This window comes from Melanerpes formicivorus, unplaced genomic scaffold, assembly GCF_026170545.1.
Source record: "Melanerpes formicivorus ecotype bairdi unplaced genomic scaffold, bMelFor1.0.p_v2 SCAF_77, whole genome shotgun sequence".
In the NCBI taxonomy this organism is placed as follows: domain Eukaryota; kingdom Metazoa; phylum Chordata; class Aves; order Piciformes; family Picidae; genus Melanerpes; species Melanerpes formicivorus.
Genome location: NW_027142429.1, coordinates 2,690,455 through 2,715,705, shown reverse-complemented (window position 1 = coordinate 2,715,705; position 25,251 = coordinate 2,690,455). Strand labels below are relative to the sequence as shown.

The 25,251-nt window shown below is 56.2% G+C and overlaps 2 protein-coding genes across 7 annotated transcripts in view; both read right to left on the bottom strand.

Annotated features, from left to right (window-relative positions):
• Positions 1 to 3: 3 nt before the first annotated feature.
• On the bottom strand, positions 4 to 19,603 carry CIMIP2A (ciliary microtubule inner protein 2A). The gene is made up of 7 exons (XM_068164176.1): positions 19,548 to 19,603; positions 14,019 to 14,212; positions 9,801 to 10,102; positions 8,713 to 8,830; positions 6,869 to 6,963; positions 4,047 to 4,164; positions 4 to 68 (listed from the first exon to the last, which is right to left on the bottom strand). The coding sequence occupies exons 1-7, from the start codon at positions 19,601 to 19,603 to the stop codon at positions 4 to 6; spliced, it is 948 nt and encodes a 315-aa protein (XP_068020277.1).
• Positions 19,604 to 21,123: 1,520 nt separating this feature from the next.
• Positions 21,124 to 25,251, bottom strand: part of LOC137454216 (discoidin domain-containing receptor 2-like) — a 92,572-nt gene continuing 88,444 nt past the window's right edge. For 5 of the 6 annotated variants that reach the window (XM_068164186.1, XM_068164188.1, XM_068164185.1 and 2 more), the window contains exon 17: positions 21,124 to 23,745. In XM_068164186.1, coding sequence (XP_068020287.1) covers positions 23,605 to 23,745 — 141 coding nt within the window. In that variant the 3' untranslated portion in view covers positions 21,124 to 23,604. Of the gene's footprint in view, positions 23,746 to 24,100; positions 24,139 to 25,251 lie in introns of all 6 variants that reach the window. The other variant, XM_068164190.1, reaches the window with a different exon arrangement.

Below are 25,251 nucleotides of genomic sequence, written 5' to 3'. Positions count from 1 at the left end.
CCTTTATTGCGTGTGGTAAGCTGCTCGGGTGCTGTCCCCGAAGGTCAGGGCGTGGATGTCGCGGAGCTCTGCAAAAGAAGAGGGGGCAGGGGGCTTGGTGCGAGCCCTGCAGCCCACCCGGGGCAGCCACGCTTCTCCCTCTGCCTGCCAGCGTGGTGGATGCCTGTTGCTTGCAGTCCTGGTGGTGTGGGGATGGAAGAAATCCTCTGGCATGGCTTTGTGAGCAAGGGCGGTGGTGGGCTGGGGAGGGGATACACCTCGTGTGGAATCCAGCTCTCAGCTGGGCTAAATTTAGGTACCTGCCTGGGGACTCCTGTTACAGGCTTCACAGGCAGGGGCTGAGCAGCTCTCCTGGCTGTGAGAGAAATGGTTCAAGTGTGGGTGTCTGACCTGTGGCCTCACCCAGCTGCCTGGGCTGTGCTGGTGCAGGCAGGGAGCCTTGCTGGTGCGGGCAGGTGTTTGCCAGAAGGGGAGCTGGGCTCACCCTGCCTGGTCTGCTGCAGCCTCTCAGCAGTGTGAGCCCAGCAGGGAGCTGTGGCCTGTCACAGGAGCTTTGGGGACAGCTGTGACAAGCTGCACTCTTGCCTGCTGCTGAGGACAAGTGGCACTCCCATGTGTGGGGCCTTGCTGGAGTCACTGATTGAAGTCAGTGCTTGGAGGTTTTCAAATCACTCAGCTGGGTGTTAGTGCAGCTGAGCTGAACACCCCCTGCCAAACTACACTTCTTTACCTCATGAAAACCCTCTCTCAGCAAGTTTTTTGCTGGGAAAACAGTGACTATGCTGAGTCGTACCTGAAGTGACAAAGCTGTGCCTGGGCAGGAGCCCCCAGGCTGTGTTCCTGCTGGGGAAAGGCTGCTTGGTGCTCTTGGTTCTAACTGCTTTGGTTATTTCTGCTGTCTCAAAAGTGAGCTTCTCCTTCCAGACTCGGCCTGGTTGGAGCAGGTCAGACTGCACCAACTGGGGGCTCGTGGGGCAGGAAGAATCAGTTGGGACTGATTCCCAAACCTACACTTCAGGAGGTGAAGGGATGACTGCAAGTGAGGTAAGACTTTAGCAGTAGATTCTTGGCCCTGATTTTAGGGTGGTTTTGGGGGAGGTTCTTTTCCTTACACTGAAGCTGGTGTGGCATGTGCCAGTCACCAGGGGCAGGACAATCCTGTCCCCCCAGCAGCCTTTTGGGCACAGCTGCCCTGAAGAGCCCTGACTGCTCTCCCTGCATGCTGTGGGCTCAGGGAGAGAGGCCACCACACCAGGGCTCAGCTTAGCCTCAGGTTCACAGCTCTCCAGGGGCCTTGAGCTTGTAGGTTACACCTCTGTGACCACCACACCAGGGCTCAGCTTAGCCTCAGGTTCACAGCTCTCTCCTGGGGCCTTGAGCTTGTAGGTTACACCTCTGTGACCACAGCCCTTCCTTGCCCTGTGCCCAGAGCTGCAGTGTGGGCACAGCATCCAACATGAACTTCTTTCCACGTGTGATGGGAAGGCACATCCAGCCTCACCTTTCTCCATCTCCTGTGGCCCAGCCCTCAAGCTCCTGCTGAGCAGCTGTGTGCCAGGCTTTGGTTCCACCTCATGGCATTCCCATGCCCCTGGAACAAGCCTTGCTCACTGCCTCACTGTCCTCAGCTTTGACCCCAGCTGCAGCCCAGCCCTGGCAGGGTGCTTGTCTCTGCCACCATTTCTAACTCATTTTGTGCCTTCCACCATTTTTCTCCTCTGCATTGCCTGAAGTACAGGATGGGAGTTTGGTTCTTCCTAGCTTAGCTCCAGACTAAACTACTGAAGGGGCTAGCTGGGGAGGGACCCTGCCTCAGGGAGTGTAGTGAGAGGATGAGGGGTGATGGTTTTAAGCTGAAGGAGATTTACATTAGACACTAGGAAGAAACTCTTCAGTGTGATGGTGCTGAAACACTGGAACAGGCTGCCCACAGAGGTGAGAGCTGCCCCAGCCCTGGAGCCATTCCAGGTGAGGTTGGTTGGGGCACTGAGCAACCTGCTCTAGTTGCAGATGTCCCTGCTGCCTGCAGGGAGGCTGGACTAGATGGTCTTTAAGGTCCCTTCCACCCAAACCATTGCTTATTTCCCTTGCCCTGTGCCTGAGCTGTGGGCTCTTGGCTTTGCTGTGGCCAGAGACAGCAAGGTGAGTTGCTGGTTTGTTGCCATTTTAGCCTGATGCCCTTCAGCACAACACTGCTTACTGCACATCTCTTCAGACCTCTCCTTTTGGACACCACCACCACCTGGCAAGGCTCAGGGGCAGCCACTGCCTGGCTACCACCATGTCACTGCTCTTTTGTGCTTTCCCAACCCCTTTGTATCACAGAATCCCAGCATGGTGTGGTTGGAAGGGACCTCTGGAGACCATCCAGTCCAACCCCCTGCTCCAGCAGGGCACCCACAGCAGCTTGCCCAGGACCACAATGGCCAGGGGGGGTTGGAATCCCTCCAGAGAAGGAGACTCCACAACCTCTCTGGGCAGCCTGCTCCAGGCCTCCAGCAGCCTCACACCAAAGAAGTTTCTCCTCCTGTTCAGATGCAACCCTCTGGGTTCCAGCTTGTGCCCATTGCCCCTTGTCCTGGCCCTGGGCACCACTGAGCAGAGTCTGGCCCCAGCCTCTTGCCCCCCACAGGTCCTTTAGCTCTTGCTGAGCATTGCTCAGCTCCCCTCTGGGGCTGCTCTTCTCCAGGCTCAACACCCCCAGGGCTCTCAGCCTTTGCTCCTCACAGAGCTGCTCCAGGCCCTCAGCATCTCTGTTGCCTCTGCTGGACCCTCCCCAGTAGTTCCCTGTGTCTTGAGCTGGGAAGCCCAGAGCTGGGCACAGCACTGCAGCTGTGGCCTCACCACACAGTAGGTGATCTTCTTGGCAGGTGAAGCCTTTTCCTTTCTGTCAGAATGTCAGCTCTTCAGAACAGAATCTTCCCAGTGAAGACAGTGTAACACAGCCCTTTAGAGGGTAGGTGTTACTGAGCCTCCTCTGCTTTAGCAGGCAGTGGTGACTGGCAGCCAGAGGAATGGCCTACACAAGTCCAGGCCAGGAGGAGGATGATGGGCTCCTGCAGCAGGGCAGGGGCTGGCACAGCTCCAGCACCTTGGCACAGATCAGGAGAAAGTTCACTGCCCCTGTGGAGCATTTCAGTAGCATTCAGTACTGTGACACCACAGCCAAAACCAGCACTGCTTAAAGGCAGTGGTTAGAGAATCATGGACTGCCTTGGGTTGGAAGAGACCTTCAAGATCATCCAGTTCCAGCCCCCTGCCATGGGCAGGGACACCTCACACTAGCCCAGCTTGCTCAAGGCCTCATCCAGCCTGGCCTTGAACACTTCTGAGGTTGGAGTCTACACTACTCTTCTGGGCAACCTGTTCCAGGGCTTCACACACACCCCCCCCGCCCCCATGGGGAAGAAATTCTTCCTAATGTCAAATCTAAATCCAGCTTCTACCAGTCTGGAGCCATCAGCCCTTGTCCTGTCACTCCCAGCCCTTGTCCAAAGTCCCTCCCCAGCTCCCCTGTAGCCCCTTCAGGTACTGGAAGGCTGCTCTAAGGACTTCCTGGAGCCTTCTCCAGGCTGAACATAGAATCATAGAATCAATAAGGTTGGAAAAGACCTCAGAGATCATCAAGTCCAAGCTGGCACCCAGCACCTCCTGACAACTAAACCATGGCTCCAAGTGCCACATCCAATCCCCTCTTGAACACCTCCCTGGGCAGCACATTGCAATGGCTAACAACTCTCTCTGGGAAGAACTTTCTCCTCACCTCAAGCCTAAACTTCCCCTGGCACAGCTTGACACTGTGTCCTCTTGTTCTGCATGAAGAGACCAATCCCTATTTGCCTACAACCTCCCTTCAGGGAGTTGTAGAGAGCAAGAAGGTCTCCCCTGGGCCTCCTCTTCTCCAGGCTAAGCAACCCCAGCTCCCTCATCCCCATCTCTCTCAGCCTGTCCCCACAGGCAAGGTTCTCCTGCCCTCTGAGCATCCCCATGGCCTCCTCACTGACCAGCATCAGTGACTCTCATTTTCTCTCAGCTGATACACTCACTTGGTACAAAGCCTGTGTAGAAAGGTATCAGCCCAGCACTGGTGTAGATCCTGTTCTCAGGCCAGTAGGTGTGGGGAAATCTCTTGCCAAAGCTGCAGGCTGGGTTTTTCTGGGACAGCTGGAAAACAAAGAAGCCCAAACACCACAGCAGAGTTAATTTAAAACTGTGTTGCTGGCTCCCAGGTCGTGTGCTTTGACTCTGCATTAAAGGAACCACCCAAGGCAGGGAGCAGCAGCTCTCCTCCCAGCCCTGCTTTCTTCTGCTTTGGAGATGGCAGGTTGGCAGCACTGCTCCCCTGCACAGAGCAGCTCCCGGCCTGGGCACAGTGGTCAGGATCTCTACAGCCTGGGTTGTGTCCATCACCTCTGGGCACCATCCCCAGGTGCTCCTGCGTGTGAGGCACGGTGAGCCAGCAGCATCTGCAGGGGCTGGGGCTGTGCCTCTGCTGCTGCTGCTGCACTGTGACTCGGCACATCTCTGGTTTGGTTTGCCCTCTTTGGGTGGTTTTGGTTTGCCATGCATCCCACAGACAGTGACTGGCCATTAGAAGTCACCAAGGTAGGAGGAACAGGAAGGTTCAGGGAGCATTCACTGAGGGGAAGCTATAAATCAGCTCCTGAAGGTGTCCCTGCCCTCCACGGTCAGACCCAGACAAGGGCTGTGCTGGAGGATGGATGCCGCAGCTCTGCACGTCTCCACGGTGACCAAACCCCTCGAGGTGTCCCTGAAGCTGTGCCACCCTCCTCAGCACACACCCTGCTCGGTGTGGAAGGGACCAGGCTCATGGAGCTGAGCAAACTACGAGGCCACAGCAGCATTTTGCGCCTGGAGCGGCTGCTGCCCTCGCTGCGCGCAGCGCCGGAGCGAGAGGGTTGCACGGTGCTGCCTGCCGCGGGCAGCAAGCAACGATCCATGGCACATCCCCCTCTGTAACCTACGGCAACAGAGATTGAGGGCAGAAGATTAGTGGCTTGAAGTCAGAAGCCATCTTAGAGAGAACTGCTGTGTAGTGGCTTTTTTTAGCAGGCTTTTAGCATCCTTCCGCCTCCTGACGTGCTGCAGCCGACCTCGGGGAGCCGGCGTTCTGCTGAAGCCTGCGGCGGAGAAACGCCTCCCCCCCGCCACGTCCTGCACGGCAGAGCTTCCCTGAGGATTCAGGGGCAGAAGCAGCACGTCCAAGCTTTGATAGCACCTGGGGTTTGTTCGGTTTGCTTCGTTTCAATCCCAATTAACAGCAGGAGGAGAGGGTGAGGAAGGCAGCAGAGGGAAGCCCATCTCAGCCGAGGCAGGAGGGTGCCACAAGCGCCGGCAGCCCTGCTGCTCTCCAACGCTGAGTCACTGCTCCCCAGCTGCCTTCCTCTGAGCCGGGGATCCTCACTCTTGCACTTGTCTCTACATCAGTGCACAAAGGCACTGCAGTGAATCCTGGTGACCAGGAATGCTGTAACCTGCTCTGAATGAGCCGTGTCGCATCAGCCCTCATCCGGACCAGCTAATGGCTGCATCCCAGGGATGCACCCCAGGGGCTTCCCTCCAGCCTGGCAGCAGGGAGAAGGGCATAGATTTGGATGCAAACTCTTGACTGCTGTGGGAGGGATCTCCTCTGCCCGTGTAGGAGGATTATACAGCATTATATAGGAGGGGATTATATGGGAGCTCTTACAAGCAAGAGCACAACAGAGATTTTTCAGTAGGGGCATTTCTGCTTCCTTCCCAAAAGGAGGAGGAGGAGGAGGAGGAAGATCCAGCTCTCTCTAAGACAAACTCTGTTAGTAAAGGAAAAAGCCTTTACAACAGATGACAAGAGGCAAGCAGGCAGGGAGCCACCCAGCACTGCCATCCAGGCAGAGGAGACATTGCAGCAGGGAAGCAGAGAGAGTGGCATCCTGTTAGTCTGCACTCAGAGCAACACTTTTAATCACCAGCCTTGACCCAACCCTCCAGAGATTTGCTTAATCCTTTTATAAACCTCATTTACCCTCCCTTAATGTCCCAAGGAAACAAATTGCAGAATTTAATTGCTCATGACTTTTCTTTCCCCCCCCAGTGTGTTTCCTAAGAGCATTTGGTTTGCCTTGTACCTACACCCCCAGTGCTAACGCTGCTGCTGCAAGGCAGAGCTGCTGGTGGTGCCACAGGTGAGTCAACACCAACATCAGAGCTTCACAGGATGGGTTGGGTTGGAAGGGACCTCAAAGATCTTCCAGTTCCAAGCCCCAGCCATGGGCAGGGACACCTCCCACCAGCCCAGCTTGCCCAGGGCCTCATCCAGCCTGGCCTTCAACACCTCCAGGGAGGGGGCAGCCACAGCCTCCCTGGGCAACCTGTGCCAGAGTCTCCCCACCCTCACTGGGAAGAATTCCTTCCTCATCTCCAGTCTCAATCTCCCCTCTCCCAGCTTCAATCCATCCTCCCTCGTCCACTCTCTATGAGCCCTTGTAAAAAGTCTCTCCTGTAGCCCCTGGGCAGCCTATTCCAGTGCCTCTCCACCCTTGCTGCAACAGATGTTGAGGGGGTTGGTCTCTTCTCCCAAGCAACCAGCACTGGAACAAGAGGACACAGTCTCAAGCTGTGCCAGAGGAAGTTTAGGCTGGAGGTGAGGAGAAAGTTCTTCCCAGAGAGAGTTGATAGCCATTGGGATGTGCTGCCCAGGGAGGTGGTGGAGTCCCCATCCCTGGAGGTGTTCAGGAGGGGATTGGATGTGGCACTTGGTGCCATGGTTTAGTCATGAGGTCTGTGGTGACAGGTTGGACTTCATGATCTTTGAGGTCTCTTCCAACCTTGGTGATTGTGTGACAGAAGATTTGTGGGTATCATTTACCTGCAGCTGGTCAAATTCCCTCATGGCTTCCTTCACAGCCTGGATGTAGTTGACACCAAGAACCCAGCAGAAGCGAGGGATGAATCCAGTATATCCTTCAGAGGGAGAGAAGAGAACATCTTCTGCCTGAGAACACAGCTCCCATGGGAGCATCACCCAGGCTGGAATCATAGCACTATGCAGCTTGGAAAAGACCTCCAAGATCTTTGACTCCAGTCATTAACCTGACACTGCCAGGTCCTCCACTAACCTGTGGCCCTCAGCACCACATCTACACAGCTTTGAAACCCCTCCAGGGATGGGGATTCAGCCAGTGCCCTGGGCAGCCTCTTGCAGGGCTTCACAACCCCTTTGGAGTGGAAATTGTTCCTCAAGTCTGACCTAAACATCCCCTGGTGCAACCTGAGGCCATTTCCTCTTGTCCTCTCTCTTGTTCCTTGGGAGAAGAGACCAACCCTCACCTGGCTCCAGTCTCCTTTCATTGCTGGATGTCAGGAACATGGCCAGGGCAGTAGTTGTGCCCCTGTGCTCAGCAATGGTGTGGCTGCACCTCGAATACTGGGTTCGGTTTTGGGGCCCTCAGTAGAAGAAGGACACTGAAAAGCTGCAGCATGCCCAGAGAAGGGCAATGAAGCTGGGGAAGGGTCTGGAGAACAGGGCTGGGGAGGAGCAGCTGAGGTTTGTTCATCCTGGAGAAAAGGAGGCTGAGGGGAGACTTCTTCACTCTCTACAGCAACCTGAAAGGAGGTTGCAGTGAGGTGGGGGTTGGTCTCTTCTCTCTAGTATCAGGTTGGAGAAGGAGAGGAAATCGCCTGAAATTGAACCAGGAGGGGTTTAGGTTGGGCTTCAGGAGCAATTTCTTCCCCAAAAGCATTGTCAAGCCCTGGAGCAGGCTGCCTCAGGCAGAGGTGGAGTCTCCATCAGTGAATGGGTTTAAAGCTGTGTCGATGTGCTGCTGAGGGCCATGGGTTAGTGGTGACCTGGCAGTACTGGGGTAATGCTTGGACTTGATGATCTTGAAGGTCTTTTCCAACCAAAATGATTCCACAACTCCAATTGAACAAGTTCTTTACCATGAGGGTGGTGGAACACTGCAAGAGGTTGCCCAGGGAGGTGGTTGGGGCTCCATCCCTGGAGATTCTCAAGGTGATGCTCAGCCTGATCTAGCTGGGGATGTCCCTGCTGACTGCAGAGGGGTTGGACTGGGTGAGCTTTGGAGGACCCTTCCAGCCCAGCCCATTCTGTGCTGAGTCTATGATGGTCCTGATTGCAGAGGAACCCTTGTCCAGTGCAAGTGGAGACACCACAGAGTGCAGCTCCTTGTAAGGCAGAGTTTTCTGCTCTAATGATGGTGCAATGCATCCCTCTGTGTGGATCTGAGGGTTCAGGAGAGCTTCATGTGGTTAGAAGCTAAACAACCACCTCAACAGTTCCAGACACTCCTGGAGCTGGTGCAGAGCCCATGACACATCTCTCCTCCCTTTCTGGAGCATTTTCTAGCCTGGCCCCACAGCTGTGGGGAACTGAGGTGGCTCCTGCATCCCTTCCAGCTGCCCATTGCCATGTGTCCCTCAGTGTGAGATCCAGCAGGGTGGCAGCACCCCAAAGAAACACCCTCACAAGGGGGGGCAGTGGGGGCATTTTCCACCCCAAAGAAACATCCTCACAGGGGGGGAGTGGGGGCACTTTCCACCCCAAAGAACCACCTCACAATGGGGAGGAGTGGGGGCACTTTCCACCCCAAGGGGCTCAAAGGAGCCGGAGTGAGTGGCTCTGAGGTTTCCCCAGCAGGAGATGCTGCTGCTGCTGCACTCCTGCTGTGCATCCCCTCCCTGTCTTGTTACCTGGAATGACTTTCTGCAGGATCACACTGGGTATATCCAGTGTGGGTGAGCAAAGGTCTTGCTCCACATCCACAGCTCCAGCCAGCCTGGGCAGAGGCCCACCTTCCACTCCCACAGGCTCAAAATGAAAACAGAAAGACAATCAACACCTCTAAAGCCACTTTCCTCCCCTGGCTCCAGTGCTTAAACCTCTGCCAGGACCTGTGGATGGCAGCTGCCAGCACCCGTGGAGGGCAGCAACCACTTCCACTTCTTCCTGGCTTTGCTCTAAGAGCTGCTGCAAGAGCTGCTGGCAGGCAGACCAGAGGGGAGCCCTGCACACAGGGGGTCTATAGAACCCCCCAGGAGCACAAGGCAGCTTTGGGCACTGAGCTCCTTCATAAACCTGTTTCTCAGAGCAAGGAGCAGGATTGATCCTTCCTGGGATTTAGATCCAAGCCAGCTTTTGACTCCCCACGTCAAACCTCTAATCTCTGCCTCAGGGGATTTGCAGAGCCCTGGGCAGGCTGTGAGCAGTGCTGGCTCTGGCTCCAGGAGAACTGAGAAGCTCAAGCACATTAGTCCTGGGTGAGACCAGCAGTGCCATGCAAGGTAGCACCCAGCTCCGTGGGCAAATCCCAGTGCCTGGGTCCCAGCTAGGGAGGAGGAGGGTGGGAGGCAGCTGGCAGCACAGCGAAGGGATCAGGAAGCCAGCAGGCAAACACAGGTGCCAGAAGAGCTTTCTTCTGGAGGAGGGGGGGCCAGTGGCAGGGCCAGCAGGTCAGCTGAAGGAACCACAGGCCTGGCTGCAGCACAGGGCAGCACCAGACCTAGTGACTGAAGCTAATAAGCAACTAAGCTTTTCTGATTGGAAGAGCAGTGAGTGACACAGCAGCTTCCTGAAGGTGTGAGGATTTGCCACTGCTGGGATGGTTGAGTGCCTGTGGTTCTCTACACAGCACTCTGAGCCTTCCATCCTTGCCACCTACACCCACAGCAGCCTCCCTCTGCACACCCCAGGCCCAGGGGCTCCTTTCCATGCCCCCCAGTGCCCAGACCTCATCCCTCCACAGCAGCACCAGGTGTCCCTTCCAGCCACCAGCACCTACCAGTCTGCAGCCTGCCAAGGCACCATCGAGCTGGCCAGGTCCACCCCTTCTCCCCTGTGCCCAGGCTGAGGTTAGCTCAGGCAGCTGCAGCTCTGCCCCCTCTGGGTCAGGAGGTTGGGAAATCCTCTGAGGCTTCGGTGTCCTTGGCATGTACTGGCCGGGGTGGTGCTGGGGCACAGGGTCCATGTGCCTCAGCACCAGCTCTTCCTCTGCTAGCCCTGGCCATGGCTGGAGAGGTTTTGGCCCAAGGATTTGTTCAGGAATGCTTGCTGCAGCCCCAGATTTCTCATAAGGGAAGTAGCCTGTGGGACAAGGACTGAGTTAAGGAGTGGGAGCAGCCAGGGGAGCATGAGGGATTCTCATCACATAGAAGTTACATAGAATAAACCAGGTTGGAAGAGACCTTCAAGATCATGGTGTCCAACCCATCAACCAATCCAACACCACCTAAACAACTAACCTATGGCACCAAGCACCCCAGCAAGTCTCCTCCTGAACACCTCCAGTGATGGTGACTCCACCACCACCCTGGGCAGCACATCCCAATGGGCAATCTCTCTCTCTGTGTAGAACTTCTTCCTGACATCCAACCTGAACCTCCCCTGGCACAGTCTGAGACTGTGTCCTCTTGTTCTGGTGCTGGGTGCCTGGGAGAAGAGACCAACCCCCACCTGGCTACAACCTCCCTTCAGGGAGTTGGAGAGAGCAAGAAGGTCTCCCCTGAGCCTCCTCTTCTCCAGGCTAAGCAACCCCAGCTCCCTCAGCCTCTCCTCACAGGGCTGTGCTCCAGACCCCTCCCCAGCTTTGTTGACCTTCTCTGGACACCTTCCAGCAAGTCAACCTCCTTCCTAACCTGAGGAGCCCAGAACTGGACACAGGACTCAAGGTGTGGCCTAAGCAGTGCAGTGTACAGGGGCAGAATGACCTCCCTGTTCCTGCTGGCCACACTCTTCCTGATGCAGGCCAGGATGCCATTGGCCCTCTTGGCTACCTGGGCACACTGCTGGCTCACGTTCAGCTTACCATCACCCAGCACCCCCAGGTCCCTCTCTGCCTGGCTGCTCTCAGCCACTCTGACCCTAGCCTGTAGCACTGCCTGGGGTTGCTGTGGCCAATGTGCAGCACCTGGCACTTGGATGTGTTCAATCTCCTGCCCTTGGACTCTGCCCATCTGTCCAGCCTGTCCAGGTCCCTCTGCAGAGCCTCTCTACCCTCCAGCAGATCAACTCCTGCCCCCAGCTTGCTGTCATCTGCACATTTACTGCTGATGTACTCCATCCCCTCATCCAGATCATCAATGAAGATGTTAAAGAGCACAGGGCCCAGCACTGATCCCTGGGGCACACCACTGGTGCCTGGCTGCCAGCTGGCTGTGGCACCATTCACCACCACTCTCTGGGCTCAGCCTCCAGCCAGTTCCTAACCCAGCTCAGAGAGCTGCTGTCCAAGCCAGGGGCTGACAGCTTGGCCATGAGTTTTCTGTGGGGGATGGTGGCAAAGGCCTTGCTGAAGTCCAGGTAGACCACATCATGTTGGAGCTCAGCCCTCACAACCCCTCTGGAGCAAAGAACAGGAGCCTGCAGGTCAGCAGCATCCCATGGGGCACAGATGGGCCCTGCAAGTCCCATCAGCCTGCATGGAAAAGCCTGGATGAGGCACGTTGTGCCATGGTCTGGTTGGTTAGTTAGGGGTTGGTGATCAGTTGGACTTGATGACCTTGGAGGTCTCTTCCAACCTGGTTGACTCTGTGAAAGACTGCACAAAACCAAGTCCAAATGCAAGCAAAGGACACAGCCCAGCCATGGGCTTTGCACACTCCAGGGACAACCTTCTGAGGAGCTCCTGCACAGGATCATTGCTGCCTGTTGGGGAAAGGATCTGCTGTGAGGTGGGCTGGAAAAAAAGCACCAAAAAGCAGCTGTAGCACCCAGGGTGTGTAAAATCTCCCTGCTGTAACCTCAGGACAGAGCCCTGTGGCTGGACACTGCACAGGCACAGCTGAGCCTGGTGACTTTCACCAGACTTCCCCTCAAACTACCTCAGGATATGGCTCCCCAGCTGCCCCAGCCCTGAAGGACACCTCCAGGCCCTTGTGCTCTGGACCAGGAGTGAAGTCCATGTACCTTAGAGTAGAACAGGATTAACCAGGTTGGAAAAGACCTTTGAGATCATCCAGTCCAACCTATCACCCAGCACCATCTGATCAACTCAACCATGGCACCAAGTGCCTCATCCAGGCTCTTCCTAAACACCTCCAGGGATGGGGACTCCACCACCTCCCTGGGCAGCACATCCCCATGGCCAATCTCTCCTGCTGGGAAGAACTTCTTCCTAACATCCACCTTCCACAGCTGGTATGGAGAATGGTTGCTTTTATGCCCCACAACCACCTTCTCCTCACTGGAAAACTGTTACTGCATCAGTCTTGACCCAGCCAAGTTCATTCCACTGCTGTTCTCAGAGGTTCTTACCCCCCACCCTCACCCCGTGGTCATTGCTGCAGAGGGGGGAAGGAAGCAAGCAGAGGGGGGAAGGAAGCAAGCAGAGGGGGGAAGGAAGAAAGCAGAGGGGGGAAGAAAGCAAGCAGAGGGGGGAAGGAAGAAAGCAGGGGAGGAAGGAAGAAAGCAGGGGAGGAAGGAAGAAAGCAGGGGGGGAAGGAAGAAAGCAGAGGGGGGAAGGAAGCAAGCAGAGGGGGGAAGGAAGAAAGCAGAGGGAGGAAGGAAGAAAGCAGAGAGGGGAAGGAAGAAAGCAGAGGGGGGAAGAAAGCAAGCAGAGGGGGGAAGGAAGAAAGCAGAGGGGGGAAGGAAGAAAGCAGAGGGGGGAAGAAAGCAAGCAGAGGGGGGAAGAAAGCAAGCAGAGGGGGGAAGGAAGAAAGCGGGGGGGGAAGGAAGAAAGCAGAGGGGGGAAGGAAGAAAGCAGGGGAGGAAGGAAGAAAGCAGGGGAGGAAGGAAGAAAGCAGGGGGGGAAGGAAGAAAGCAGGGGGGGGAAGAAAGAAAGCAGAGGGAGGAAGGAAGAAAGCAGAGGGGGGAAGGAAGAAAGCAGAGGGGGGAAGAAAGCAAGCAGAGGGGGGAAGGAAGAAAGCAAGCAGAGGGGGGAAGGAAGAAAGCAGGGGAGGAAGGAAGAAAGCAGGGGAGGAAGGAAGAAAGCAGGGGAGGAAGGAAGAAAGCAGGGGGGGAAGGAAGAAAGCAGAGGGGGGAAGGAAGCCAGCAGAGGGGGGAAGGAAGAAAGCAGAGGGAGGAAGGAAGAAAGCAGAGGGGGGAAGGAAGAAAGCAGAGGGGGGAAGGAAGAAAGCAGAGGGAGGAAGGAAGAAAGCAGAGGGGGGAAGAAAGCAAGCAGAGGGGGGAAGGAAGAAAGCAGAGGGGGGAAGAAAGAAAGCAGAGGGGGGAAGAAAGCAAGCAGAGGGGGGAAGGAAGAAAGCAGGGGAGGAAGGAAGAAAGCAGGGGAGGAAGGAAGAAAGCAGGGGGGGAAGGAAGAAAGCAGGGGGGGGAAGAAAGCAAGCAGAGGGGGGAAGGAAGAAAGCAGAGGGAGGAAGGAAGAAAGCAGAGGGGGGAAGGAAGAAAGCAGAGGGGGGAAGAAAGCAAGCAGAGGGGGGAAGGAAGAAAGCAGGGGGGGAAGGAAGAAAGCAGGGGGGGGAAGAAAGCAAGCAGAGGGGGGAAGGAAGCAAGGAAGCAGAGGGGGGAAGGAAGCAAGGAAGCAGAGGGGGGAAGGAAGCAAGGAAGCAGAGGGGGGAAGGGAGCAAGGAAGCAGAGGGGGGAAGGAAGCAAGGAAGCAGAGGGGGGAAGGGAGCAAGGAAGCAGAGGGGGGAAGGAAGAAAGCAAGCAGAGGGGGGAAGGAAGAAAGCAGAGGGGGGAAAGGAAGAAAGCAGAGGGGGGAAGGAAGAAAGCAGAGGGGGGAAGGAAGAAGGGGGTTTACCTTCAAGGTCCCTTCCATCCCAAACCATCCTATGAATCTATGAAGACAACCTGGGAGCTGAAATTCTTCCCTCCACCCCACCAGACAGACACCCAAGTGAGAAGCCCCCAAGGCCAAGTGCTCCAGCTCCTCCCCAGTGTTGCTCTCCAGGTGTCCTACACCAGAGCCATGCCTGCCCCATGGAACACATCCCAGGTCCTGCCAGCAGCCTCGGGAGGGTGGGCACAGCCCCTGCCCCTCGTGGCTGCCCTGTGCCGGTGAGCAGAGCCTGCTCTGGCAGAGGGATGAGGTCTGGGGTCTGCTCACCTGGACGCCCAGGGAGGTAGCCCTGGAGCCCATGCTCGGTGCCACTGAAGTCCTCGATGAACCTCTCCTTGTGCAGCGGAGCCAGCAGGGGCCGAGGGCTCCTCCTGAGCCCCGGGTCCGTCAGCAGGCGGTAGGTGGTCCTGCCGTAGGTGTCCCCACACTGGAACTTGTACTGAGGGACAAAGCCCTCGTAGCTGAGGAGGAGACCGAGAGAGCACTCACCAAGGATGCCCAGGGGTAGGACAAGCTGCTGCAGGGGGGGTGTAGGCTGGGAGGAACATGGCCAGGGGCACACATGGCTGGGAGTGCAAGAGCCCAGGGGAAGGGATTGCTCCTGCTGCTGGAGTGAAGGCAGCCCTGAGAATCACTGAGTGGTCTGGGTGGGAAGGGACCCCCAAAGGTCATCCAGTCCAGCCCCCTCTGCAGTAAGCAGGGACATCCTCAACCAGAGGAGGCTGGAGAAGGGGTGGGTGGGTGGAGAGGGAGCCTGGTGTGTGTGTTTGCACACAGGTGTGTCCACATGGCAGCCTGAACCTGGCTCATGGTGTGCACAGGCACAGGCTGGAGGCACACAGGAGGAGGTCAGAGGGTCTGGCAGCACCTGCAGAGGGGAGAGCTTTCAGCAGCAGCACAGCTTGGGCTGCAGGTACTTGGGCAGCCCCCAGTTCAAACATTCTTTCCAGTGGAATGTGCCTCAGGTTTTAACTGCCAGCCCTCCCTGCTCTGAGCCACGGAGAGTTTCTGGGAATTTCCCAGTGCCCCTTGGTCAATACTGAAACTCAACCAGCAGGAGAACTCCCTGCTGGTACCCAGCAAACCCTCCTGCTCTGTACTCTCCACCAGGAAGCCCACCCTGGCTTGGGCAGGTGGCTACTCAGCCCCAGCAACAAGCATCACCCCCTCTGCTTGGGACCCTTGTGCAGGGTGTGGAACAAGTGGCTGCATCTCCAGGGCCTGGAGTCCAACAGTTTGACTTCTTGGTGGCTCAGGGTAGGGCAGGTGCTGGAGCTCAGGCTCTGAGTCCCCCCAGGACAGCCAGGGAATGTTAGTATCACAGTATAACTTAGGTTGGAAAGGACCTCGAGGATCATCGAGTCCAACCTATCAACACAGACCTCATGCCTAGACCATGGCACCAAGTGCCACATCCAATCCCCTCCTGAACACCTTCAGGGTCGGTGACTCCACCACCTCCCTGGGCAGCACATTCCAATGACGAATGACTCGCTCGGTGAAGAACTTTCTCCTCACCTCGAGTCTAAACCTCCCCTGGCACAGCTTGAGACTGTGCCCTCTTGTTCTGGTGCTGGGTGCCTGGGAGAAGAGGCCAACCCCTTCCTGGCTACAGCCACCTTTCAGGTAGTTGTAGAAGGCAATGAGGTCTCCCCTGAGCCTCCTCTTCTCCAGGCTAAGCAACCCCAGCTCCCTCAGCCTCTCCTCACAGGGCTGTGCTCCAGACCCCTCCCCAGCTTTCTTGCCCTTCTCTGGACACCTTCAAGTGTTTCAATGTCCTCCTTAAACTGAGGAGCCCAGAACTGGACACAGGACTCAAGGTGTGGCCTAACCAAAGCAGAGTACAGGGGCAGAATGACCTCCCTGCTCCTGCTGGCCACACTATTCCTAATACAGGCCAGGATGCCCTTGACCTTCTTGGCCAGCTGGGCACACTGCTGGCTCATATTCAGGCAGCTGTCAATCAGCACCCCCAGGTCCCTCTCTGCCTGGCTGCTCTCCAGCCACTCTGACCCCAGCCTGTAGCTCTGCATGGGATTGCCGTAGCCAAAGTGCAGCCCCTGGCACTTGGACTTGTTGAATGCCATCCTGTTGGCCTCTGCCCATCTGTCCAAATGGGACAGGAATGCCCAGTGCCAGATTTCCTAAGGCTGATGTCCCTCCACCACAGGTAGAGCTGCCAGTTGCCACATACAGACAAAAATGCTCCATCAGTGAGCCCAGTGCCTGGCTGGGGACAGAGCTGGATGGTGAGTGAGGATCAGAAGGTGATGAGTAAGTGCTTTCCCTTCCAAATGCTTTAAGCAGCAGCAGGCAGAGCCCTGCACTCAGCCTTGGCAAGCCCTCCCCGCTTTGCATGCAGGATCTCTCCCAGCAGCTGCTGCAGGAGCTTTGGTGGCTCAGCCCCAGTGATCTTCCTCGAGTCTTGCCACACAGGGAAGCTCCAGCAGCACCACAAAGCTGAGCAAGAGCACAGCTGCCACAGCCTGAATAATTACAGGATGGCTGGAGGGATCCTGATCAAACGGCAGGGCTGAGGAGGGATCCCGATCGCGGGCGGTTAAATGCGCAGAGCTGGGGCGAGGCAGCCTGGGCGCGGGGCAGGGATCTGCCACCGAGCGAATTCAAAGCCTTGCCGGTAAAAGCCGCGCTGCCCGGGGAAGAGCTCGGTCTCAGCAGGGCTGTTTGTCCTTCTGCTGAGGGAAGCAGAGGCAGCCTCCGTTTCTGCAGCCGAGGTGCTGCTGCTCCTGCTGCTGCTGCTGCTGCTGCTGCCACCCCGCGCTGCTGAGCAGGGACCGAGCAGCTTCCCCAGGCAGCCTCAGACCTGCTGCACTTTGCTCGCTCACAGCCGAGCCTCTCCCATCGCCACTCCCCAGGCTCCCTGCTCCACACCCTCCCCAGCTCCTCCACGCCAAGAGGAGGCAGCCAGAGCTGTGCCCAGCACGCAGGGATTTACTCCTCCGTGTGCCAAGCCCTTCCCAATCCCTCCCACACAGGTTCGGCTTTGCAAGGCTCCTGGCTGCTGTGGTGGCATTGCCAAAGCCTTGGAGACCACCCCCCAGTGACAGCAACCAGGGTTGGTGCCCCCATGGCTACATGGTCACCAGCAGGGCCAGGTGAGGCCTGTGGGCCAGCTGGTGAGACACTGTGTGACATCTTCCTCTTGCCACCAGCACCCCAGGCAGGGTGCAGTCTGGCAGCAGCAGAGCCTGGGCTCCAGTGCCGTCCTTCTGGCAGCTCCTCCTGCTCAGCCACCCACACCAGAGGCAAAGCAGCTCCTTCACTGCCTGTGAAAGCTTCCTCTGGGGCCTGGGCTGACACTGTGAGCCTGCATGGCCATGCAAAATGCAGCTGCAGGATTGGGTTCCTTCTCCTCTTGGCTTCAGTGGCCAAAGCAGCAGCCCAGAGAGGAGCAGCCCCAGCTCCTGTGTCACTCCTGGGGCTTGAAGCTGCTTCCGAGGGGGAATGTCTGCAGGCAGGAGTGAGCAAGGGAAGGCTTTGAGGCTTTGGGAGGTGCCAGCCTGGCCCCAGCTCCCTCGTTGCTGTTACTCATCTTTGCCAAGCAGCTGCCAGCACACAGCTTTCACAGGGTGACACACAGAGCATCAGCTCCTCCAGACAGCTGCAGCAAGGCAAAGCTGTGGCACAGCCTCTGACCCCAGAGCTTAGGGGAGAGCAGTGATGGGGAAATCCCTGCCTGCTGCTGCAGGGGGAAGGAAGGAGCTGACCACCACTACAGGAGCATGGTCAGGAAGGAGCCTGCTCCTCACTTATCTGCAGCTCAGGCTGTGCCTCCTCCTGCCCAGACGTGTGCTGCTCCTCCAAGCTGCTTTGCTCTGCACAAAGGGCTGCAGCCTGCTCTGCCACCAGCCCCTCCAGCCTGGGAGATCCTCCTGATGCCCTCCAGCATTACCCTCAGGTGTCCCTGCCCATGGCAAGGGAGCTGGACCTGGATGACCTTCAAGGCCCCTTCCACCCCAGACCATTCTATGACTCTGTGCTATGACTAATCTGAAGCTTGCTTTCCTCTGTGGCCATCCAGCCCTTCAAAGGCCATTTGATGTGTCATGGGCCACATCTCCCATGGCAGCTCACCAGAGAACCCTATGACACTTCTCTCCACCACAAAACCTGTCCAGTTCTGTTTGAGTCTTACCTTTCAGCCCACAACTCATCACCCTACCCATGCCAGCTTGGCTTCTTTCCCCCAAGCCTTTGGAGAGCAGTGCTGCAAAAGCCTTTGAGAAAAATCCAACTCCCAGTACCTGAAGCAGCCTACAAGAAAGCCAGGAAGGGACTTCTGACAAGGGCTTGTAGGGATAGACAAGGGCAGGTGGATTGAAGCTGGAAGGGAGATTGAGACTGGAGATCATAGTATCATAGCATCAGTCAGGGTTGGAAGGGACCACAAGGATCATCTAGTTCCAACCCCCCTGCCATGGGCAGGGACACCCCACACTAGATCAGGCTGGCCACAGCCTCATCCAGCCTGGCCTTAAACACCTCCAGGGACAGGGCCCCAACCACCTCCCTGGACAACCCATTCCAGGGCTTCACCACTCTCATGGGGAAGAACTTCCTCCTCCCCTCCAGCCTCAATCTCCCCACCTCCAGCTTCATTCCATTCCCCCTAGTCCTATCACTGCCTGAGATCCTGAGCAGTCCCTCCCCAGCCTTCCTGGAGCCCCCTTCAGATCCTGGAAGGCCACAATGAGGTCACCTGGGAGCCTTCTCTGCTCCAGACTGAACAGCCCCAACTCCTTCAGTCTGTCCTCACAGCAGAGCAGCTCCAGCCCTCTGCTCATCCTCCTGGCCCTCCTCTGGACACCTTCCAGCACCTCCAGATCCCTCCTGTCATAGGGGCTCCAGAACTGGACACAGTACTCCAGGTGGGGTCTCCCCAGAGCTGAGCAGAGGGGGAGAATCACCTCCCTTGCCCTGCTGGCCACACTTCTCCTGCTGCAGCCCAGGCTCTGGTTGGCTTTCTGGGCTGCAAGTGCACACTGAGAGCTCCTGGTGAGCTTCTCCTCCCCCAGCACCCCCAAGTCTCTCTCCTCAGGGCTGCTTTCCAGCCAGTCCCTGCCCAGCCTGGCTTTGTGCCTGAGATGAGGAAGACATTCTTTAAAGAGAGGGTCAGGAGACTCTGGCACAGGTTGCCCAGGGAGGTTCTGGCTGCCCCTTCCCTGGAGGTGTTGAAGGCCAGGTTGGATGAGGCCTTGAGCAAGCTGGGCTGGTGGGAGGTGTCCCTGCCCATGGCAGGGGGTTGGAACTGGTCCTTTCCAACCCAACCCATTCTGTGTTCCTATGACCTAGATCCCCAGTGGCCACAGAGTCACCAACTGCTTCCAAGAGCTGGGAGCCAGCAGCAGGACTGGGCTCCAAGCCTTTTTGGCTGGAGGGCATCATGTCTGCAGAGACACTTATGCAAAGGAGAGCTTCAAAGTGGTGGCACTTTGGAAGGCAAACCCTGCACAGCAGCCCTGGGAACATTTGGCAGCTTAAAACAAATGAAAAGAAAGTAAAAAAAACAGGAGGGGGAAAACAACCAACCAACCAAAAAGAGCAATTTTGACTTTCCCCTCAGTGTGCTGTGGTGTGGTCTTTAATTACCCCTGGTTTTAAGGTGGTGCTGCTCATCCTGGAGCCCTGTCTCCCTCAGGGGGCTGCTGCATGGAATATGCAATGGTGTCTTCAAAAGCCACCCCAAAGGTGATGAATCACCCCCAGTGCTGATCCCAGGCAGAGCTTATTTGCATTGGAAATGAGCAAACATTTTGCAGGAGCCTCACAACTTACCCAGGGAGGTAGTAAGGCTGGAGAGGGAAGAGGCTGTTCTCCTTGGGGGCTGCCATGGCAGGGCAGCAGCTGGGGGTGGGGTGGGGGTGGAAGGGGCTGCAGAAGGATGTGGTCACCCAGGAGACCTCTGTGATGCTGCCAGGAGCAATGCCAGTACCTGGCAGCACTTCCAGCTGCAGCACACAGCTCAGCAGCTGCTTCTGGACAGCTCTTTTCTATCCCCCACCTGGGCATCTGGGATGAGCAACGGTGATCTCATGGCCTCTGCCAGGGGTCCTGAAGGCTGCCAGCCCTGGGGACACCGAGTGCCAGGTGTTCCTCATGAGCAGCCCCAGCACAGACCCATTCATGCTGCGCTTTGTGTTCACCAGGCACAGCCTGGGAGAGCCCAGCCTACAGCTTCCAGTTGAACATGAGCATGAAATAAACTGCTTCCTGCCCCAGCAACAGTGTCCACAGCATGTAGCAACGACTCCCAGCTGCTCCAGCCCTCAGCAGCCTCCTGGGGAGGCTCAGGACATCTCCAGGAGGCTGCAGAGGGATTGTTTCCAAAGGCCTGGAGTGATAGGATGAAGGGCAGGAGTTTGAAATGAGAGGAGATTTAGATTGGATGTTAGGAACAAGCTCTGCACCATGATGGTATGGAACACTGGTACAGGTTGCCCAGGGAGGTGGTTGAGGCTCCATCCCTGGAGATATCCAAGGTGAGGCTCAACAAGGCTCTGAGCAACCTGATCTAGTGGAGGATGTCCCTGCTGACTGCAGGGGGGTTGGACTGGATGAGCTTTGGAGTCCCTTCCAGCCCACACCACTCCATGATTCTACGATCTTCCCATCAGAGCTCACTCTGTTAAACAGCCACAGCCAGTGGCTGCCCCTTCCCCACTTACCAAAGTGCTACTGGCTAAGAGATCAAAATACTCACAGGAAGACAGGCTCACAGGATGGCAGGGGTTGGAAGGGACCTCTGGAGATCTGTGAGCCCAACCTCCCTGCCAGAGCAGGAGCACAGAATCCAGCACAGCTCACACAGGAACACATCCAGACAGGGCTGGAAAGTCTCCACAGAAGGAGACTCCACTCTCTGAGCAGCCTGCTCCAGGGATCTGTGACCCTCACAGTGAAGAAGTTCCTCATGTTGAGGTGGAACCTCCTGTGCTGGAGTTTATATCCATGCCAGGGCACAAGTGAGCAGAGCCTGTCCCTGTCCCTTCCTTCCTGACCCCCAGCCCTCAGATATTTACAGCCACTGATCAGATCCCCTCTCAGTCTTCTCTCCAGACTCATCAGCCCCAGGGCTCTCAGCCTCTCCTCCCCGGGCAGTGCTGCAGTCCCTTCATCATCCTTGCAGCCCTCCCTTGGACTCTCTCCAGCAGATCCCTGTCCCTCTTGCACTGGGGAGCCCACAAGTGGATGCAGTATTCCAGGTGTGGCCTCACCAGGGCAGAGCAGAGGGGGAGGAGAACCTCCCTCAAGCTGCTGGAGACTCTTCCTGCACCCCAGGATCCCTTTTGCCCTCTTGCTGCTCAGCACAGACACCTGGGTAAGAAAAAAACACCATCAGACCATTGCCTTTTGTCAAGGTTATCATTAGAATTTATTGATATGAGAGCAACTTCTTATGTCAACATGTCAAGGGAGGAACAGCACATCCTGACCTAACAGAAGCACAAAGCCCAGCCAGGGGAGGTTACAGCACTCTGGTTCCTCTCCGCAGCGGAGGGGCAGGAGCCCACGCACACAGCTGGGTGCTCCTTGGGCACATCTCCTGGGACAGGACAGAAGTACTCCAGGAATACACTCAAGTGTGCTTGGCCAGCCACCAGCACCCACCAGGCTACAGCAGGGGCCATGCTGGCTTTGTCATTGTCACCCAGCTCCAGACAGGTCACAGCAGCTCACCCCAGGCCCCTCTAGGCAAAGGGGAACAAAAATATCCATTTGGAGTGAGAGTTACCTGAGCCCATGGAGCCCCCCACAAGGCTTGGACCCTCCAGCTCCTCAGCATGTAAAGGGGGCAAAGAGGACCAGCTTGGATGGAGATGCCCACAGACAGGCTGGGGAGATGCCCCTAAACAGGCTCTGCAGCAGGACAAGCTGGGCACAGGCCCATCAAGTGAGCTGCAGCTGGGGAACTTCAGGATGGAGTCTGTTGTGGCCAGGGAGCAGACACGGCCAGGCCAAGCTCCAGTGATGAGACACTGGCACAGGTTGCCCAGGGAGGCTGTGGCTGCCCCCTCCCTGGAGGTGTTCAAGGCCAGGCTGGATGAGGCCTTGAGCAAGCTGGGCTGGTGGGAGGTGTCCCTGCCCATGGCAGGGGGTTGGAACTGGGTGATCTTTAAGGTCCCCTTCCAACCCAAACCATTCTGAGTCCTGACAGCTGCCAATGCAGCAGCATCCTTCTCTTTCCACTGAAGTTCTGCTGCTGGTAGAGCTGCTTTGGCAGTCCCTCTCTCAGCAGTGCCCTCTTGCAGAGCTCAGAGCACAGGCAGCCATTCATCCTGGGCTTGTGGCTAAGAGAACAAAATGCTGATCTTGACTGGAAATATAAACTGTGCTGGGTGCTGCTTACAAAAAAGCCAAGTGCTGAGCTTTCATCTTCCCTCAGCTCCTCAAACATTTGCTTTGGTCCTAAGTAGCTCGCTGAACAACTAGAGAGGGAATAGCAGAGCATTCCCTAGGCACCTGGTAAATCCACAATGGATTTATTGTAGAAGGAGCTGAATTCTCCATCTCACTCCCAAGTGGATTTCAGAGCCCTCTAAAGCCCTCCAGAGAATGAGCTGTTTGTGACAGGACAAACAAGGAACAGCCCCAAGCTCAAGGAGCGACGGCCCTGCGCTGTGCAGGCAGCATCCAGACTAAGACACAAAGCCACTCTAAGGGCATGTGCCAGTCCCATCTCCCACTGCCAGGCTGGCAATAAAGGAGCCTGGAGTGCACCTGCCTGGCTGATAGCACCAACCCAGCCGCTGCAGCCCCGAGGAGGAGCCCCTGGCACCGGGCACAGCTCATCCCCTGCTGCGCTGCGAGCTCCCCGGGGGGGCAGGTCCTGCTCTCACCGCAGCTCCCTTCCCTCTGCACATGGAACAGCACTGACTTAGAGATCTCAGAGTACTGGGTACTTCTACAGGGTTAATTGCACATCAGTCCATTGTGGCTACAAGTTTGTTAGGCTAATGAATCTACATAGTGACAGTAGTACAGTATCAGCTACTTTCCAATACAAACTCCCTAACCCTAGCCTTAATCTGCAGGCCAGAAGAAGATCTCCTCAGCCTCCTCGACCTTCCTCTGACCTTTAACATTCATCTGCAACTTTTGCTTTAAAAACATCTTTTTTTTTTTTCTATTTTTTTCTTTTTCCCTAGAAAATAAAAACCCAAAAAATCCAGTGTGGGGGGAAAAGGCACATCCAGAACAAAAGCAGTGCTTAACAACCACAGGAAAACAAAGAGCACAGAGCTTGGGCTCGGGGTATCAGCATCCGCCCCCAAAGGCTTGCCAAACGCTTTGTCACTTCTCAAGTCCCTTCCACCACCCTCCTAGCTCCAGGCAGTTAAGTCTCTCACCATGCATTGCCTGCAGCAAGAGCATGCAGCAAGAGCTGCTAATGTGCACAAGACTTCCATTGGAGTGAATGGAAGAGTTCTGAAAAGCTGAAGCCTTCACTCCAAGTCTCTTCCCCGGCGGGAGCGCGCTCACCACCGGCTGCTTTCTCTTCCACGCAGGAGAGAGCTCCAAGCCCCCTCAAGGTTTTGCCCAAAGGTGTTTGGGTATCTTAGTTAAAAAAAACAACAACAACAAACCCTCTCACAGTATTCCCAGGAAGTGATTCAGAAGAGGAGATGATTTGCTTTTCCAACCAAATGAGATCCTCTGGTCCTGTGTGTGTCAGACCATGGCCAAGAGAATGAGCAGCTGCCATGGACGTCTCAACTTAAATACGGCACAGTCAAGGGAGGAGAGCAAGGTGGCCTGACCGTCTCCCCAGGAGGTACAGGCCAAAGAGACACCACAGTCACTCTGTTCCCAACAGTCTGTCTGTCTTCTGGAGTCAAATGTTTGCTTCCATTTGCTCTAGCAGGAAGTGGTGAATCATGTCAAAGGTGGGACGGTCTTTGATATCCCTGCTCCAGCACTTCAGCATCAGGTCAAACACAGGGTTAGGACACAGAGGAGTCTGGGAGAGATAGATCTGAAAGGAAGAAAGGGACAGCTGGGTCAGTGTTTGGAGGTTTTTTTCCCCCCTGTTGCTTTCCCAAGCAAACACCAAGAGGACAGCCTCACTGCAGGTTCACAAGGCACAGCCATCATGCAGTGGCTGGAAGCCACGCAGCACAGCTCTGGCAGCGAAGCCTGGACGGAGCTTTGTCGCCGCCTCGAATGGCGCTGGGGACCCTCTGCCAACTCGCCTGGTGAGCTGCTCACAACACACTCCTTTGTCCCTCGGGAAACACGAATGCTTCACAGAGATTTGCTCCTCTGAGTGACAGCAAAACACAAACCGACCCCAAATTCACCACAGTTAAGATCCAAGGAGGTTCACTCACCGCAGAGAGCCCACGAGGCTTTCTAAGCATCGTGACAGCTTGTTAGCAGGGACAGAAAAAACACCTTTTAGAGCTCAGCTAAAGCACAGCTTGGCAGAATTCTTGTTGTTTGGGGTGTTGGGTTTTTTTTCCTTCCCCTCCCCCCTCTTCATTTCAGCACACATCTTTGAGGGTCTTCACTCCACCATCAGCATTCAGGAGACACTGAATGAAACCTCCCATTCGCTTCACTCCCTGGAAGCCTTTAGTTGGTTTGGTGCCAAAGGTGAATTTGGGGAGAATGGGAAACTGTTCTCAACTGGAACTCTCCTGTTTTGGGTACTGAGGGGCTGGATTGTCCTGCCTCACCACTGGGGTCTCCCAAAGGCAGGAGTGCATGGTCCTGCCTGGGAGTTAGAGAGGACAGAATGACACCAAAAGAGCCCTGCTGCAGGTGGAGATGGCCAAAGGCCTCTTGGCATATTACAGAGTATCTAATCCCTGGGAACTAACAACAACTCCTTCCCCATCTCAGTTGGTGCTTCCTCATCTTTCAGAGAAGAATAGTATAGAATAGAATAGTATAGAATAGAATAGAATAGAATAGAATAGAGGTTGAAAAAGACCTCAGAGATCACCCAGTCCAACCTCTCACCCAGCACCATCTGATCAACTAAACCATGGCACCAAGGGCCTCATCCAGGCTCTTCTTAAACACCTCCAGGGATGGGGACTCCACCACCTCCCTGGGCAGCACAATCCAATGGCAAATCTCTCTTTCTATGAAGAACTTCTTCCTAACATCCAGCCTAAACCTCCCCTGGCACAGCTTGAGACTGTGTCCTCTTATTCTGGTGCTGTTTTCCTGGGAGACGAGACCAACCCCCACCTGGCTCCAACCTCCCTTCAGGGAGTTGGAGAGAGCAAGGAGGTCTCCCCTGAGCTTCCTCCTCTCCAGGCTAAGCAACCCCAGCTCCTTCAGCCTCTCCTCACAGGGCTGTGCTCCAGGAGAGAGATCTGACAGAGGAAAAGAGCCAAAGGGCTGCACAGTAGAGCCCAGAAAAGCAGAGGACAGGGCAGACTGGAACAGAAGTGGCTCAGCATAAGGAAGAAGCACTGGACAGGGCCAAGAGATTCTTCCAGGGGTACTCCAAGAGAGGAAAGCTGGTGCA

What these genes read in the sequence shown, in the direction of transcription:
- CIMIP2A (XM_068164176.1), bottom strand. Translation starts at nt 19,603, where the DNA reads ATGGCAGCCCCCAAGGAGAACAGCCTCTTCCCTCTCCAGCCTTACTAC. An exon ending in CCTGCAGAAAGTCATTCCAG is followed by an intron (nt 6,964 to 8,712) that starts GTAACAAGACAG and finishes CTCCCTCTGAAG; the next exon opens with GATATACTGGATTCATCCCT. An exon ending in CTACACAGGCTTTGTACCAA is followed by an intron (nt 69 to 4,046) that starts GTGAGTGTATCA and finishes CTTCTTTTGCAG; the next exon opens with AGCTCCGCGACATCCACGCC.